Raw genomic sequence first — 15734 nt, 5'->3', positions numbered from 1 at the left:
TCAGAGAACTGCCTCATGTGGTTTAGAAAAAGCCCCAATGCATTTCATGACCAGAAGTGTCAGAAATTAAGCATTCCATGGGGAGCCTGGGTGGCTCCGTCGGTAAAGCATCTGACTTCAGCTCAGGTCATGATCTCACAGTTTGTGAGTTCAAGCCCCACGTTGGGCTCTGTGCTGACCGCTCGGAGCCTGGAGCCTGCTTCAGATTCTGTGTCCCCTCTCTCTGCCTGCCCCTCCCCTGCTCATGCTCTGTCTCTCTCTCTCTCCCTCTCTTGAAAATAAACATTAAAATTAAAAAAAAAAAGAAAAAAGAAAAAAAGAAATGAAGCGTTCCATGTAAAAGGAGACACAAGGAAGGAAAAGAAGACTGGGTTTTCCAAATACCCTCCTCCTTCTCTCTTGTTAACCCAAACTACCAAAGTGTGTTTTTCCTGCTCAGCATCCTCCAGTTTTTCCTCTCTTTCAGGAAAACAAACCCCCCAGAGGAGTCAGGATGCGGCCTCACCACTACCACATACTTGCAACTGGCGAAGCGGACGAGTCCATCTGAAAAGAGGTAAATCCGCAGAGGATCGTAGGAGGTGACGTAAACATAGATTCGCAGATCAAACTTGCTGCCGCTGATGAGGTAGGGTTTGTGTAGATACCTACACGAGGAAAGGCCAGCTTCAGGGACATGACCAATGAGACAGGGCTCAGGATAAAATGGCAAAAGCCAGCGAACAGTCCCTGGGATAAAGACCTTAAAACATTTGGCGAAGGAGGTCTTTGGCTGGGAGGACACAGGAGAGAAGAACACTATAAACAGGGAATCTCCAGGTTGAGGAGATGGGAGAATGGGGAGCCAGATGTGAGCTAGAGACAGGCTCACCTCTGCACCAGGAGAGGCCTTCGCTTGGGGAGCTGACTCCACTTGTGAATGACCTGGATGCCGATGCCTCGAGCTGACGCTGGCTAGAAATCAAGTGGAAAGAAGACGAGATGTGCTCCTGGCCCAATATACCACTGTTCCCCATTTTTTCCTACCACCCACTGTGATCCACTCACCGGCTTAACAATCCACTTTTGGCGGCTGCTGCTCTCCCAAGCTTTGCGCAGGAGCTTGGCATCCTGAGGAAGGATGAAGGACTGGGGGAAGAAGCTGAACTCCTTCTTGCCAAAGCGGCTCTGCATGCGAGACAGGTTCCGCCACAGTCGGTCCTTTCGCCCAATCTGGAATGAACCTGGGAAGTGGTTTAGCTACAGAAGGGACAAAGGGTGAGAGCAGGGGGATGGCCCTGGTGAGGCCACGAGGAAGACAGCAAGACTCATGGTACCGTTCCAATTTCCTTAAATGACAGCGTGAGCCCTTGATCCATCTTACCATCACCATCTAATGGTAAGTACTCAGTTACATAAGTACCAAAAGATGACGAAAGCACACACAAAACACACCAAAATGTAGTGCTCTCAAGGAATGGATAGTTCACGAACAGCCGTACAATAGTGATTAAGTCAGATAAGTGCAAAGAAAAAGGTGTTTTAAGTCTTTTGCCATGACAGCCTGTAGGACAAAGACAGGAAAGCACATGGCCTTAAGTCTGGGCGCAAGGGACTCCTTTGTTTCAACATTAGACCAGCACCCTCTTTATGCATATTCAGCTTGGGGGAGTGGAGGTGACGCGCAGCAGTTACAGGAGAAACATGATCAATGGAAACAGGTGCTGCACCTCCAGACACATTAGAGGGAAAAGTGTCTCGGGCAGTCTGCAACTGCCCGGGACACCTCCCCTGCACCGCTAGCGGTGCGCGGTCTGCGAGGGTCCCACTGCACCCTCCTCCAGCACTGCCTCTGCTCCTCTAGACACCTTCCTGGCTTCTCCACGGCCACCCCCCTCTTTCCTTGTTCCCAACACTGACCTCCTCCCGCCTGTTCCCCAGAAAGGACCCCTACCTTCTGATGCTCCCGAATGGATCGGAAACTAGGAGACTTCATGTGATGACCCCAGCAGCCCAGCCAGTCATCGTTTCCTACAGAGGGCACATCAGGGAGTCAGTTCTGTTAGCAGCTCAGTCCTTGGGATGGAGAGGCTCAGAGGCCCCAGAAATACCACTGGGCCTGGGCACAGCTCCCAGACCCAGTTTTCTGAGAGTCGCCATGGAGCTGTCCTACACGAGGCTCTGGGGTCAGGAATAGAACAACAGCTCCTTGTCTTCTAATTTTGAGGAACAGGCTCCAGCCCAGAAGGAGTTCAGAGCTAGGTCTTCCTCTGAAGTTGGAAACTTCAGGACAGGGTCCCCACATATCAGGGGGTAACTAGGGCTCTCCTCCTACCTAAGACCATCTGTTGGGGCAAAGAACAGGCTTGCATTAAGGCAGGTGACTCACTTTTGCTGATTTTGAAGTGGGACCGTCCAATGGTCTGCTTGACAATGTTGGGGGTCACTGTGCTCATCTTCCACCGGAGCAGCTTCCTCTGTTCCCAGGGAAGTTTCTCCACTGGGGAAAAGGGATGGGGGTGAAGAAGAGCACAAGTCAGGATGAGAAGAGGAAAAAGGTGGCACTGTTGCTCAACTTCACCTAGGTAGACAAGCCACTAAGTATTGTTCCAGGCCAAAGTTTCAAAGGAGAAGTCCTTTGTGGAGTAAGGGGGGCTGCACAGGGTTGAGGAACACAGAAAGGAGGGAGGTGGCAAGGGAGAAGAAACAAGGCTAGAGGGCAAGAATGGGGCATGAGATTATGGGGCTGACAAGGGTCAGCTCAGGACAGACAAGGAAAAGTTCCCCATTTCAGACTGGTGAACCAGGTGAGGTACCGAGCGCCAAAAAAAGCCACTCTGGAAAACCCTTGCTACCTTATTGCCACCTCCTCCTAACTTGCTAGCATCCTTCTCCTGGGGGTACTTATGGACTTAGCCACTTGGCCATGTTTACCTCTCTCATCCCGGGTTCCAAAATAGATGGTAGGGGGCACATTGGGAAAGAGACTGTAGATGAGAGCTGGTCGGACAACTTTCTCATTGGAAAGGGGTTTGGTCAGAATTTCTGCACAGCTCCTAGGATGAAAAACAGACACATGGTAGAGAAAGGGAAGTCCACAACTGTGGAGTGCTGTTACTATGACATATACTTTCTTTCGGGGTGCTGTTTTTAAGTTTATTAATTTTGAGAAGGTGAGAGAGTGCACACGCAGAGGAGGGGCAGAGAGAGAGAGAGAAAGAGAGAGAGAGAGAATCCCAAGCAGACTCTGTGCTTGAGGCATGCAGCCCAATGCAGGTCTCGATCTCACCAACTGTGAGATCATGACCTGAGCCAAAATCAAGAGTCAGATGCTTAACCAACTGAGCCACCCAGGAGCCCTAGGGATGCTGTCTTTTAAATTGTGATTCTACAAAGACAAGTGCTCAGTAATTATTTTGCAAATAGTAATCCATAAAGCGCTAGGGCTAACCCATAAGCTACACTATTAAATGTCACCTAAAGACCAAATTTTCCAATACGTCTTTCTGTGATTCAGCTCCAAAATTTCTAGTGACAGGTCACAGGCAGGGGAAGCACCTGAAAAGAGTGGCTCTGCAAGTAGGTAATGGGTCTGGGTGCGTGCAAGAGGAATCTGCTACACAGAGACAAAGAAGAGAGAAAAAAATTGATAAGAATAATTAAAAAGGAGGAAGAGCAGAAAAGACCTAAGAGGAACAGAGTTTTAAAAAGAAAAAGGAAAAAAAAAGTGAAAGAAAGAAAAGAGTGATACCTCTAGCACATTTTATATGTAGGTTAAATCTGAAGATACACAGATAATTAATGCTTTTCTCCATTTTGGAAATGATTTGTGGTATCAGATTTTTATGTAACAGTATGGTAACACAGGTCTGGGAATCTGGGGCAGTGGGCTATTGAGTCCCTACTGTTGTTCCAACAGTGGCTAGCCAAGATAGCCAAGGCTATCTCAAGGGATCTCAAATAAATGAACACCTCAACTATGTATTGGGTACAAGCTGACACACGCAGACCATTTCTTTAAATAGCATTGGGGGTGGAAAAAATAGTTATTACTCTCTCTGCTGAGTTGGTATGATCCACAAACATTACTATTTAAGATTAATCTTTAGATTCTAAACAGCCATTCTACCTGTTATTTTACAGCACATCAGAAATCGGCACTATATGTAAAACACTTTAGTGTTTTAAATCAAGAATTTTTAAAGAATGTTATTGGGTCACGTTAAATACTAATTCTCAAGGAAATAATGTCACTGAACTCAACTCTTAATTCCCCATTTCCAAAACAGTCTACTTGAAAGGCTTTGAATTTACTGAGTATCAGAATTTAGGATTGTTGAAAACCCAGGTGCCCCAACAAATAAATGTTTTTAAAATAAATAAATAATTAAAAAAATATATGTATGTGATGGTTTACAGCAGCTTTATTCCCAACAGCCCAAACTGGAAATGACCCAAGTATAAATATCCTTCAACAGGTAAATGTACTGTGGCATATCCTCACCATGGAACACTACTCAGCAATAAAAAGGAATGAACAACCTTGATGCATGCAACAACCTGGATAAATCTGCAGAGAATATGCGGAGTTAAAAAAAAAAAAGCCCATCCCAAAAAGTTACATACGGCAATCATCTTATTTTTATGATACTCTTGATGAAATCAAGATGAAATCAACTTGTGAAAAAGTTATAGAACAAATTAGTGGTTGCCAAGCATTAAGGAGGAAACAGGCACAGGAGGGAGGGAGGTTTGGCTATTAGGGCAACAAGAGGGATTTCTGCAGTGATGGAAATACTTGTATCTTCACTAAGGTTAATATCTTGATTGTACTCTATGGTACTACCTTTGCCAAATATTACCACTGGGGAAAACTGAGTAAAGAGTTCAGGGGATCTCTCTGTATTATTTCTTACAACTGCATGTGCATCTATAATTGTCCCCAAATCAAAAGTTTAATTAAAAAAAAAAAAGGTAGAAAATCTTTGTTAGCTGCCTCCTCAAGAGAGCTGGCTTCTGAGCTAGCAGTAAACTATGCCGCTGCAACAGTTACTTCTCTGGTCCTCAATATTCACATCTGAAAAAAAAAACTGGAGGGGTTCAGTAGGTTAAGCATCCGACTTCGGCTCAGGTTATGATCTCACACTTTGCAGGTTCGAGCCCCGTGTCGGGCTCTGTGCTGACAGCTCAGAGCCTAGAGCCTGCTTCAGATTCTGTGTCTCCCCCTTTCTGCTCCTCTCCTGCTTCTACTGTCTCTCCCGCTCTCAAAAATAAACAAACATTAAAAAGAGAGAGAGAGAGAGAGAGAGACAGACAGACAGACAGACAGACAGACAGACACTGGACTCTTAATGACCTCCAGCTCTAAAATTAAGTGATTCTTGGAGAGCCTGGGTGGCTCAATCAGTTAAGCATCCGTCTTCGGCTCAGGTCATGATCTTGCAGTTTGTGGGCTCGAGCCCCACATCAGGCTCTGTGCTGACAGCTCAGAGCCTGAAGCCTGCTTCCGATTGTGTCTTTCCCTCTCTGCTCCTCCCCGATTTGCAGTCTGCCTCTCTCTCTCAAAAATAAATACACGTTAAAAAACAAATTAAAAAAAATTTTTTAACATGTATTCATTTTTTTGAAAGAGAGAGAGAGCTAGCAAGTGAGCTCTCAGCACAGAGCCTGACGTGGGGCTCAAACTCACTAGCTGTGGACCATGACCTGAGCTGAAGTTGGATACTTAACTGACTGAGCCACCTGGGTGCCCCCCCAATTTTTTTTTTTTTTAATTAAGTGATTCTTGTGGCACCTGAGTGGCTCAGTCAGTTGGGTGTCTGTCTCTTGATTACAGCTCAGGTCATGGTCTTGTAGTTTGTGGGATTGGGCCCCATGTTGGGCTCTACACTGAGAGTGCAAAGCCTGCTTGGGATTCTCTCTTTCTTCTCTCTCTGCTCTTCCCCCCACTCACGCTCTCTTGCTCTCAAAATAAATAAATGGACATTAAAAAAATATTAAATTAAGTGATTCTTCAAAAAAGAATATGAAACAGAAAAGGCAATAAACTAACTATTGCTAGGTAGAGAAACAGAGACAGGGTCTTCAATGACCTTTCTATGACTGTCAACTTTTCTATAAGATAAAATATATAAATCTCTCACAATTCAGAAAAAATGATTTTAGCTAGTCCCAAAGTATTTCTGATTTTAGTCATCCTTAAAATGCAAAGTGGTTTGGAATTCATCAACCTCCATGTGTTTGAAAATCTATGTTTTAAGCCTGTATAGATAAGGTCTGTACATCTTGTAGAAGTTAAATTAACCAGTGAACAAATTATGAGCAAACTGTTTTTGTGAATTTTATACTATATGATTCAGAAAGTTTAAGTAAAGGGCTGTGCAGCTGTCTCAAAGTAGGCCTGAAGACAAACCCAGGTCACCCTTAAGTACGGAAAAGGTGGGACTCCAAGTCAATTATCCTCCTCTTATGGAGAGCAGAGGTCCTCAAGTCAACATCCAGATATGGCTTTATTTTTCTGGAAGGAGGACCAGTTAGGTTTTGAGTAACACTAGACCCAGGGTTACCTAGGACAGGATTTCTATCCACCTTCACAGAAAGTTCTAGTTCTGTGTCTTCTCTTTCCAAACAGTTCTCTCCCCTTGCTAGTTTGGGGCTTCAAAACTGGTGCTGGTGTTGCCACCATCCCACCCACAGAGCTGCAGCCTGCCTGGTCTGCACCAACCAAGGCATGGAAGGCTCCTTGTCCTCTTTGCTTCATTTGAGGCACAGCTGACACAGACAAAAGCAAGCTGAGTGTGGGCGCTCTGTACGGTAGGTATATGTTAGCCTTGACACGTGGCTTGATTTTCATTAAAATCAGCAGAGAAATTTTACACGAAAAACAAAACACCAACTGTCAATACTTGTATTTTGTTCCTTTTACATTTTCAGTAGAAGTTATTTTTCTAAAAAAATTTTTTTAATGTTTATTTTTGGGAGACAGAGAGAGAGTGCATGAGCAGGGGAGGGGCAGAGAGAGCAGAAGACATAGAATCCGGAGCAGGCTCCAGGCTCTGAACTGTCAGCGCAGAGCCGGATGCGGGACTCGAACTCCTGAACTGCAAGATCACGACCCAAGGCGAAGTCAGACGCTTAACCAACTGAGCCACCCAGGCGCCCCAGAAGTTATTTTTAAAAAGAAAAACACTCTAGGGGCGCCTGGGTGGCTCGATCAGTTAAGTGTCTGACTTTGGCTAAGGTCACAATCTTCCATTTCGTGAGTTCGAGCCCTGCACTGGGCTCTGTGTTGACAGAGCCTAGAGCCTGCTTTGGATTGTGTCTCCCTCTTTCTCTGCCCCTCCCCCTCTCGCACTCTGTCTCTCTCAAAAATAAATATTAAAAAAAAAAAAAAAAGAAATTAGTACTTTGGGGCAGGGGGGTTCTTTATAATATTTTTTTAATAATATTTAATAAAACAATGTAATAAGGCAAAGTTGTAAGTGGTGAGGAGAACAAGTAAGGTTATGTTGAAGGTGTTAACTTTCTACCCAGAAAGGCAGCATATGTGACCCTTCAGCAAGTCCTTGAAAGACCTTCAGCAGAATGACTGCCCTCATTTATAATAACTTCCTCACAGTCCTGCGTTCCTTCCTTCCCCTGGGTTCCCCATCTCAGTTATGCAGCATCCTCCAACAACCTGTTTTGTAAAAGAAGAGCCTACATGAAGAGACTGACTTTTTGGTTCCCTGGTTAGACATGGATATTTCTCAGACTCTACCAAGGGTAGTCAATAAAATAACCTAGATTTAAGCTAGAAGATTTTTTTCCTTTTGGGGGGGAAAGAGAGCATGCCCATGTGCAAGTAGGGGAGGGGCAGAAGGAGAAAGGGAATCTTAAGCAGGCTCCATGAGCCAAACTTGGGGCTTGATCCCACGACCATCAGATCATGACCTGAGCTGAAATCAAGAGTTAGACACTTGACTAAGACACCCAGGTGGCCCAATTTTCTAAGCACTTCTTGAAATCATTTTTTTACTTGAACAATTTCTTGGAAATTAAGACCAAACTGTAGGCTAAGAAACATGGTACTATTTTTAAGCCTAAATGATACAATATGCTTCTGGTCCTTGTTTGAAAACTAAAATCGCAAATGTAAAACTCTGGTAAAAATGAGTTACAGTTAACGGGGCCATTAATGACGTAGGTAATTAATCTCCTTATAATCTTAAAGAAACAGCAAATGAGCCTCTGCCAATGATCAACATAATACTCACCTAGAGATCACTGCTACCGACTCGCTGATGGAGACAGCACTGAATGAGGAGCACTCTGAGTCTCCTGGGGGGGCAAAGAGAGAAGTTCCACTAGGAGAGGCTGCTATACAAACTCACCAAGCCTAGGCAGCTCTTCCTTGGACACGTTGGCTCAGCCTTCCCGCAGAGCCACGAACACCACCCTGCTGCCTTGCACGGCCTTTTGTGAGCTGGGCAGCAGCACAGAGAAAGCCAGACTAGTGGGATGGGAGGGCTAGGAAACCCATTCCCCAGAAGCCACTACCACCCTTAGACCCACGAAGCAAATGATTACTGTAGGTGATAAAGGGAGTCAAGGAGCCAGCATACAGCTGTCAGCCCCCTTCCCTTGCAGGTGGTGACCACTTCCTAGTGGGAGGTAAGAAGGTCCTTTACCCTCCTCTTCTTCATTCTCATCATGGCTGCAGCAGTCTTCCAAACCATCTACCAGCTCTTCTTCTAGATCTTCAGCCTCACCCAGGTCTACCTGGAGGTGTGTAGCTGAACTGTAAGAAAGAATCATGCCCCAGCCCAGTCAGTAAGACAGGTCACAGTTAGATTCTCATTCCTTGATCATGTCCCAGTGTTTCTCTCCACTCACCAACCTGCTGTCTCTTGCTCATTTCTCTTGCCCTCAGAGCTTAGGTCTAGCCACAGTTCCTCAACCCCACAGCCCCTGTGGTGTAGAGAGCTACCCTGTCTCCTATCTTCTCTGAAGTCCCTCATAGCACGTAAGTACACAATTCTGCATACAAAAACACCATCAATGAATGCCTGGTGACTGACTTCAAAGGTTGCTAGACTTCTGGGAATTCAGAACAAGGACTTGGTAGACCAAGATTCCAGAGAGGTAACAAAGCACAAGAGAAGAAGCCAAGCATGTGTATACCCTAACTCTAAAATGGCTGCATTGGGGCGCGTGGGTGGCTCAGTTGGTTGAGCGTCTGACTTCAGCTCAGGTCATGATCTCACGGTTTGTGAGTTCGAGCCCCACATCAGGCTATGTGCTGACAGCTCAGAGCCTGGAGCCTGTTTCTGATTCTGTGTCTCCCTCTCTCTCTGTCCCTCCCCCACTCATGCTCTGTCTCTCTCTGTCTCAGAAATAAACAAACATTAAAAAAAAATTTTTTTTAATGGCTATCACACCAGGAATGGCAAAGAGCCTGATCTGGTTTGGAATTAAGTAGAAAAGTCATAGGCCCCAACACAAGATGTTTGGTATTATTCTCCCTGGTTTTAATCTAAAACAAACGCTTCCTCTAAAGGACCAGAGAGTAAATCTTTTCAGTTTTGTGGGCCATACAGTTTGTTGCAACTACTCAAACCTACCATTGTAACAGGAAAGTAGCCATACACAGCAGTTAATGAATGGGGAAGGCTGTGTTTCAATAAAGCTTTATTTATAAAAGCAGACAGTGGGCAAGATTTGGCCCACCTACTGGTCTAGTTTGCCAACCTCTGCCCTAAAGTGAAAACCAAAATTCTAGGGCAGCCAAAAAATAAAACCACCTTCAAAGACATAAGGTCAGTGTCATTAAATTATGGTGTATACATTCTCCTGCTCTAAATCAATCAAAAACGTCCCCCAACTTACCCGATGTCCCTAGCAGGTGAGTCCAGCTCCCTGGCTTCCTTAGGCCCCTCCGTCCCAAGCTGGCCCAGATGGATGGAAGAGAGACGGGTGGCCACATCAGCTACGCCAAGGGGCTGAGAGGGAGAAGGCAGAATGGGAGTTTTGTCTTCTCCCAGTGGTGGGGAGTCGATCGTAGACCCACAGGCAGGGCTGTGGCTGAGCGCATTGGCATGTGAGGCAAGGAGGTGAATGCTGATGCGTTTGGTACAGAAGACTGTGCTGTCCAACTCCAACGTGTCCCGGGCTCTAGGGAGGATCCTGCTGTTTGCTCCAGCATCCTCCTGAGGGAACTGCTGGCCTACTGAGGGAGGTTTCCACAGCCTGTTCTTGTTGAGGAGATCGCACTGCAAGCTGGAGTTCATGAAACAAGACTGTTCAAACTGGTAGCCTTGCCTTGGCTTCTTCTCAAAGCCTCTTGCAGTCAACTTCCTCACGGCCTCAGTGAACCGAACCTCCTTAGTCAGAGCCTGAGAAACAAAGTCGCCATCCAGGCCACAGGGATGTGGCTCTGCTCTTGTGGTTAAGTCACTCCGGTTATACTGGGGAGAGGCAACACTGGTGGTGGACATGTCTAAGGAGCTGGGGGCAGACAGGGTGCTAGAGGCAGGGGCATCATCTAGGACAGTGCCGGTACTCTTGGGGACCTTGTGTTCAATAGGCTGCACTGCACAGTCTCCAGTACCCCCCGAATGATGCCAGGAGACAAGATGGATCTTGGGTGAGGATACTGGCTTCAGGCCCTCTGTGGCCTGCGATAAAGGCACTTTAGTGCTATTTGGCCGCATGAAGGAGTTGTTATTCAGCGTGGGCTTGGAGGGGGAGGAGGGGGAGGAGGGAGAGGAGGGGGAGGAGGAGGAGGAGGGGCAGGAGGGGGAGAATGGAGAGGGGATCTTCCCTGAGATGGCAGAGGCCAGGCTCTTCCCCGAAGGATTTTCCCCAGCCGCTCCCAGTGAGAGGTATGGATCTGTAGATGAGGATGCCACGGGCTGAGCCATGGGGGAGACTGTGTAAGAAGGGGCCTTGCTGGCAGTGAGTCTGACAGGGAGGCTCTTCTGAGGGAGAGAAAAAGGTGTTTTTCCGGGCAGGCTCGAACGCAAGCAGAAAGACTCCAGTTGCTGGTACGGTTTGTGCCTGCAGCCGGAGCGGGGGTACAGGAGGGTGCCGCTGAACAGGTCTGGGAGGGTGTGCAGGTAACAGGAGGTGCTGTGGCCTGCGATGACGGCCGTGCGCCCTGAGCTACATAAAGTGCTGGGGCAAAAGAAGTATGCTGGCGGGGGTGGGACCCCCAAGAGGCCTGGGCCCAACCCTGCTGAAAGTGTCCCCACGTGCTTCCTCTCCAGTTTCCAGATTGGCTTCACCTGCTGATGGGCCTGAGCCCAGGCTTTGCCCTCGGAGGGTTTCTCCGGTGGCGGGGCGGGCACTGTGCCTGAGGGGCCACTCTGCTTGAAGCCGTTTCTCTGGCGGAGGCCAATGCTGTAGTGCTCTGTTCCTGCTGAGGCCATGAGGGGCCCACATCATGGCCATGTGGCCTCATGGCCCAACTCGGAAAAGGTGCCACACACCTCCAGTAGTAGCGGCTGCATCCTTGAAGTCCGTCAGCCTGAAGGGGAGAGAAGCCATAGGGAACATCACAGTCCCAGAAGGACAGACACCGGCCAACAGAGCCCCCCTTCGGTTCTTCCTGGGCACCTGGCCGTGGCTGTCATTTAGAACCCTGAGAGAAGAGCACGAGAGTCCTAGGGTGCTTCCAGTGGTTTTCCTGCTACCCTCATGCAATCAAAGCCATCTTCATCAAGGACACGGACTTTAAGACTCCACCGGTGAGTCTGCTCACGTGTTCCCACACCCTCAGGGAGATCTTTCCTCTCTCTCCAAAGCAAAATACATCTCTCTGTGTGTCACCATCCACTTCACTGAGTGGCTTCCTTCCCTCGCCTAACCCCCAGTGTGGCAAGGAATAAGGCAAGTCTGGGGGTGGCAGAGAAACCAGCCAATATCTTCCTCTTCACCAACCAATTCTGAAAGATCAAAGGTCACTTGAGAAACAGATTTTACATCTAGGAGTCCCTGACCAACGTTCAGTCACCCCTGGCGTGGCCTGCATTTTATAGTTAAGTGTGACAAGTTGAGATATAAGCAGAGAATTCCCAGGCTGACCTCTGCAGTTCGCTCAGAAGCTGAGACAGTGATTTCATCTCTTCAAGCGTCTTGCCAACTATATAGACTTAAATCCCATGCCAGCTGTTGGTGGGAAAAAGTAGAAACAAAATGGAACTGGACACCAACGGTATTTTTACTTCAAGTGACCTCATTTCCAGCAGCCACAGTGGGACAGGAGAGTTCAGGGGGCAGAATATAGAGGAAGAAGTAGGAGAGCTTTCCTTATATCAAACCCCAGGTATCAGTTGGGGATTGGATCTCAGGGAGGGAGGGCCTGTCTCAGACGTTCCCTCATTCAATGTTTCCTCTAAGGCAAAACCTCTGAACTAGCCAGTAATTCTCAGTTCCAAACAGTCTGTTAAGCATGGTCACTTACTTTCTAAATCAAAGTCACAAAATAATCTCCAATTTTCACAAATGACAGCATCCAAAGGGGAAAAAAATAAGACCCTTCTATAAGAAGTCATTCATCTGGGATAATTCTGAATGGAATCCTGGCATCCTTACCAAGGAAGTGTTTTTGCAATGGCAAGAGGGAAAGAATTAGCAGAGAATTTTTTGGCTCAAGTTACTTCTAAAACACAAACTTCAACGGGGAGAGGTCCTTGTATTTTGATAAGAGACTAATGGCCAAGGAAGACCCACTATTCCTATCTACATCTATAGGAACTGTTGGTGTTGTCTAACAACAGAAAGCCTGCAGAAGCCACATGACATCGCCCTTTTTTCCTGCAAAGGCTGACCTATGTTAATTCTTTCTCAAGGAGAGAGAGTACAAAAACCACAACTCATTACTGCCAACATTCAAAATGGCAGTGGGCTAAAAACAGCGTAAGTTCTAAAACTAGATTTTGATGCCAGCAGCCTCATATTAAGGAGACAGAAAATGGACCTCCACCAAGTCCAAACTATGGAAATACTGCCAGGGCCAATCACACAGTGTGCACTTATGGTAGAGAAGTAGACACGAGGGAATATCAAAGCCTGCCGTGGACTTTACAAGACCACACACGTGTGCGTTGTGTACACTCAACAGATTCACCGTCCCAACTCACGTAATCCTCACGTCTTGCCCTACCAATGCGACCCGACAGACACACCAAAGTGACTGGAGAAAAGGGCTAAGGAAATGTCACTGGTATGCCTGAAAAATGCCCCACTTGTGGCTCCTCGTGGGCACTGCACTATCTCAGACCTTCATGGCTTTGCAAGTGCCACTCCCTGGAGCCTTTTCCTTCTTTTCACCAGACTGAAAAGTAATCAGCTCGAATATCCCCTTCTCCTGGGAGCCTTCCTGGACTCTCCACTTTGCAAAGGATGCCTTATCTGTGTGCATGCCACCGTCACTGTTTCTATTATGCTGAACTTTAATGACGGTCTACTGGACCACTCATCTGACCAGAAGCGACAAGCATGTTTTCCTTTAGCCCATGTCCTCAGTTGTGTCTGGAACATAGTTAAGTGCTCAATATTCTGCTGAATGAATGAATACACTGGAAAAGTTCAGTAAATGAAGGGGAACACGCTAGCAGTGATGAAGACTAATTTGGGCATCTAACAAATGCCAGGTAGTGTGCTAGGCATTTTACCTCTATTATCTTATTTAATCCTCACAAAAACCTTATATTCAATTTACTGGTGATGAATCTGAAAATCAGAAAAGCTAAGTAACTCTTCTATAATTAAACAACCGATAATGAGTGGTGCCTAGATTGAAACTAGAGTTTGTCTGACTCTAAATGCCTCTTAAACAGGAATGAAACACACACTCATTCCCTGTCCCCTCAATTATCCTTAAGCTTCAGGTTCAAGAGAAAACCCAGGTTGGAAACACTCTCCCACCATTTATATTGAGCCCCTTCGTGGACGAAGCTTGTAAAAGCATGTGCTCGTCTCAGAACCATGGCCAATCCCACTTTCCCCCTGTAGCCATGGAGGCCCACTTGCCTGCTGCCTCAGGGCTGGGTGAAGAGAACCCTTCTTCCTCCCTTCTGCACACACCACGCAATGTCTGCCTCTCTGCATCGTGTCACATGAATCCTCAGTGCCAGGAATACTGAACCAAGTGGCCTGGCATCTGGCTGACTTGACTTCTAATCCGAATGAGGAAGAAGGAGCAAAGAAAATACTTCTGCCCTCTTCAGAGGCTGCGGGTGGCCTGCTCCCAGGCACAGTGTGAAGCAGGCCAGCTGGGCAAGCGCCAGAGTAAAGTGGGTTCTCCTCTAACAGGATTCCAGATCTCCTATGTCTTTGCAATGGCTGTTTCCCACTCCTTGTTTCCTCTCGTAGTCCCCATGATGTGTAGGATGGCAACTCAGAAACGAGCCACCTGTCTTTGTAAGGACACATTATCTGGACACAGGGGTCAAACAGATGAGAAGATGGTTCCGTACATCCCTTTCTGGGAAACAGCTCCAGAGCTAGTAAGAGATAACCAGGGTTGGCGAAGATGACAGTGTCAGGAACTGCCAAGCAAAACCGATCTGGCATGTCAGATAACCTACACAGAGTAGCTTCAAGAACATGAAGTAAATAGTATCACTCATAACAGTACCACATACAAATGTTCTGACCTGGTATCATAGTTTTTGGTTCAGAAGTAGTATCTGGTTTAGACCAGGAAATAATGGTTGCTAAAAGCAACCTTCTTCTTTCTCTTTACAGAGATCATTAATGAAATCAAAACCCCATATGATGGGGAAGTAGAGACCTAGCTAGAAAATTCAGGCAACCTGGGTCCCAGGGACCTCTGACTCCTGGCCACGGGTCACCTTTTCCATATGCTACCCTCAATAGCACTGCCACTCTAGTACCAAAGAATGACTTCATCTGACTATAGGAATGAGAAGCGACAAACTTTAAAAAACCTTCCAGGGGCTCCAGGGTAGTTCAGTCAGTTAAATGGCCAACTTTGGCTCAGGTCATGATATCGCAGTTTGTGAGTTTAAGCCCCGCATTAGGCTCTGTGCTGACGGCTCCTGGAGCCTGCTTCAGATTCTGTGTCTCCCTCTCTCTCTGCCCCTTCTCCACTCTGTCTCTCAAAATAAACATAAAAAAAACAAAAAACAGAAAAACGCCTTTGAAGGCCCAAATATAAGAAGTAGAGGAAGTGAGGGGCTCCTGGGTGGCTCAGTCGGTTGAGCGTCTGACTTCGGCTCAGGTCATGGATCTTGTGGCTCGTGAGTTCAAGCCCCGCGTCGGGCTCTGTGCTGACAGTTCGGAGCCTGGAGCCTGCTTCGGATTCTGTGTCTCCCTCTCTCTCTCTGCCCCTCCCCTGCTTGTTCTCTCTCTCCCTCTCTCTCAAAAATAAATAAAAACATTAAAAAAAAAAAAAAGTAGAGGAAGTGAGAAAATAGTTTCAAAACCTAACACATTGCAATAGTGGTTTCTGCCATAAAGTCAAAGCCTAGATGGACAAATAATGTCTGGTACCCAGACCCCAGAGAAAGCATATACTCAGAAGGCCATTTTCCCACGAGGTCATAAAACCTGTCCCTTGTAGTATACCCTGGGCTCCTGACACAATGTACACCACCCACCCCGCCCCAACTCCCTCAGATTCCTAAGCACACTGTGATGATACACACTGGTGTGTCTATGTGTGTCTTTAGAATCTCAGAAACAGGCTGCCCATCTCCCAGGAAACATTATAGGATGAGACATCGAAGGCAAGAATAAGAAGGAAAGGT

General features: G+C 46.8%; 1 protein-coding gene across 2 annotated transcripts in view; it reads right to left on the bottom strand.

The window, feature by feature from the left end:
* The window catches only part of TTLL4 (tubulin tyrosine ligase like 4), a 36676-nt gene that overhangs the window by 6818 nt on the left and 14124 nt on the right, over window positions 1–15734 (bottom strand). For both annotated transcript variants that reach the window (XM_053215806.1, XM_027050500.2), the window contains exons 2-10: window positions 9847–11485; window positions 8649–8758; window positions 8235–8298; window positions 2914–3035; window positions 2369–2479; window positions 1934–2010; window positions 1048–1239; window positions 872–954; window positions 519–647 (exon numbers count right to left, since the gene is read on the bottom strand). In XM_053215806.1, coding sequence (XP_053071781.1) covers window positions 519–647; window positions 872–954; window positions 1048–1239; window positions 1934–2010; window positions 2369–2479; window positions 2914–3035; window positions 8235–8298; window positions 8649–8758; window positions 9847–11387 — 2429 coding nt within the window. In that variant the 5' untranslated portion in view covers window positions 11388–11485. The remainder of the gene's footprint in view (window positions 1–518; window positions 648–871; window positions 955–1047; window positions 1240–1933; window positions 2011–2368; window positions 2480–2913; window positions 3036–8234; window positions 8299–8648; window positions 8759–9846; window positions 11486–15734) is intronic.

Source organism: Acinonyx jubatus, chromosome C1, assembly GCF_027475565.1.
Source record: "Acinonyx jubatus isolate Ajub_Pintada_27869175 chromosome C1, VMU_Ajub_asm_v1.0, whole genome shotgun sequence".
NCBI lineage: Eukaryota > Metazoa > Chordata > Mammalia > Carnivora > Felidae > Acinonyx > Acinonyx jubatus.
This window is presented reverse-complemented; position numbering and strand designations above follow the sequence as displayed.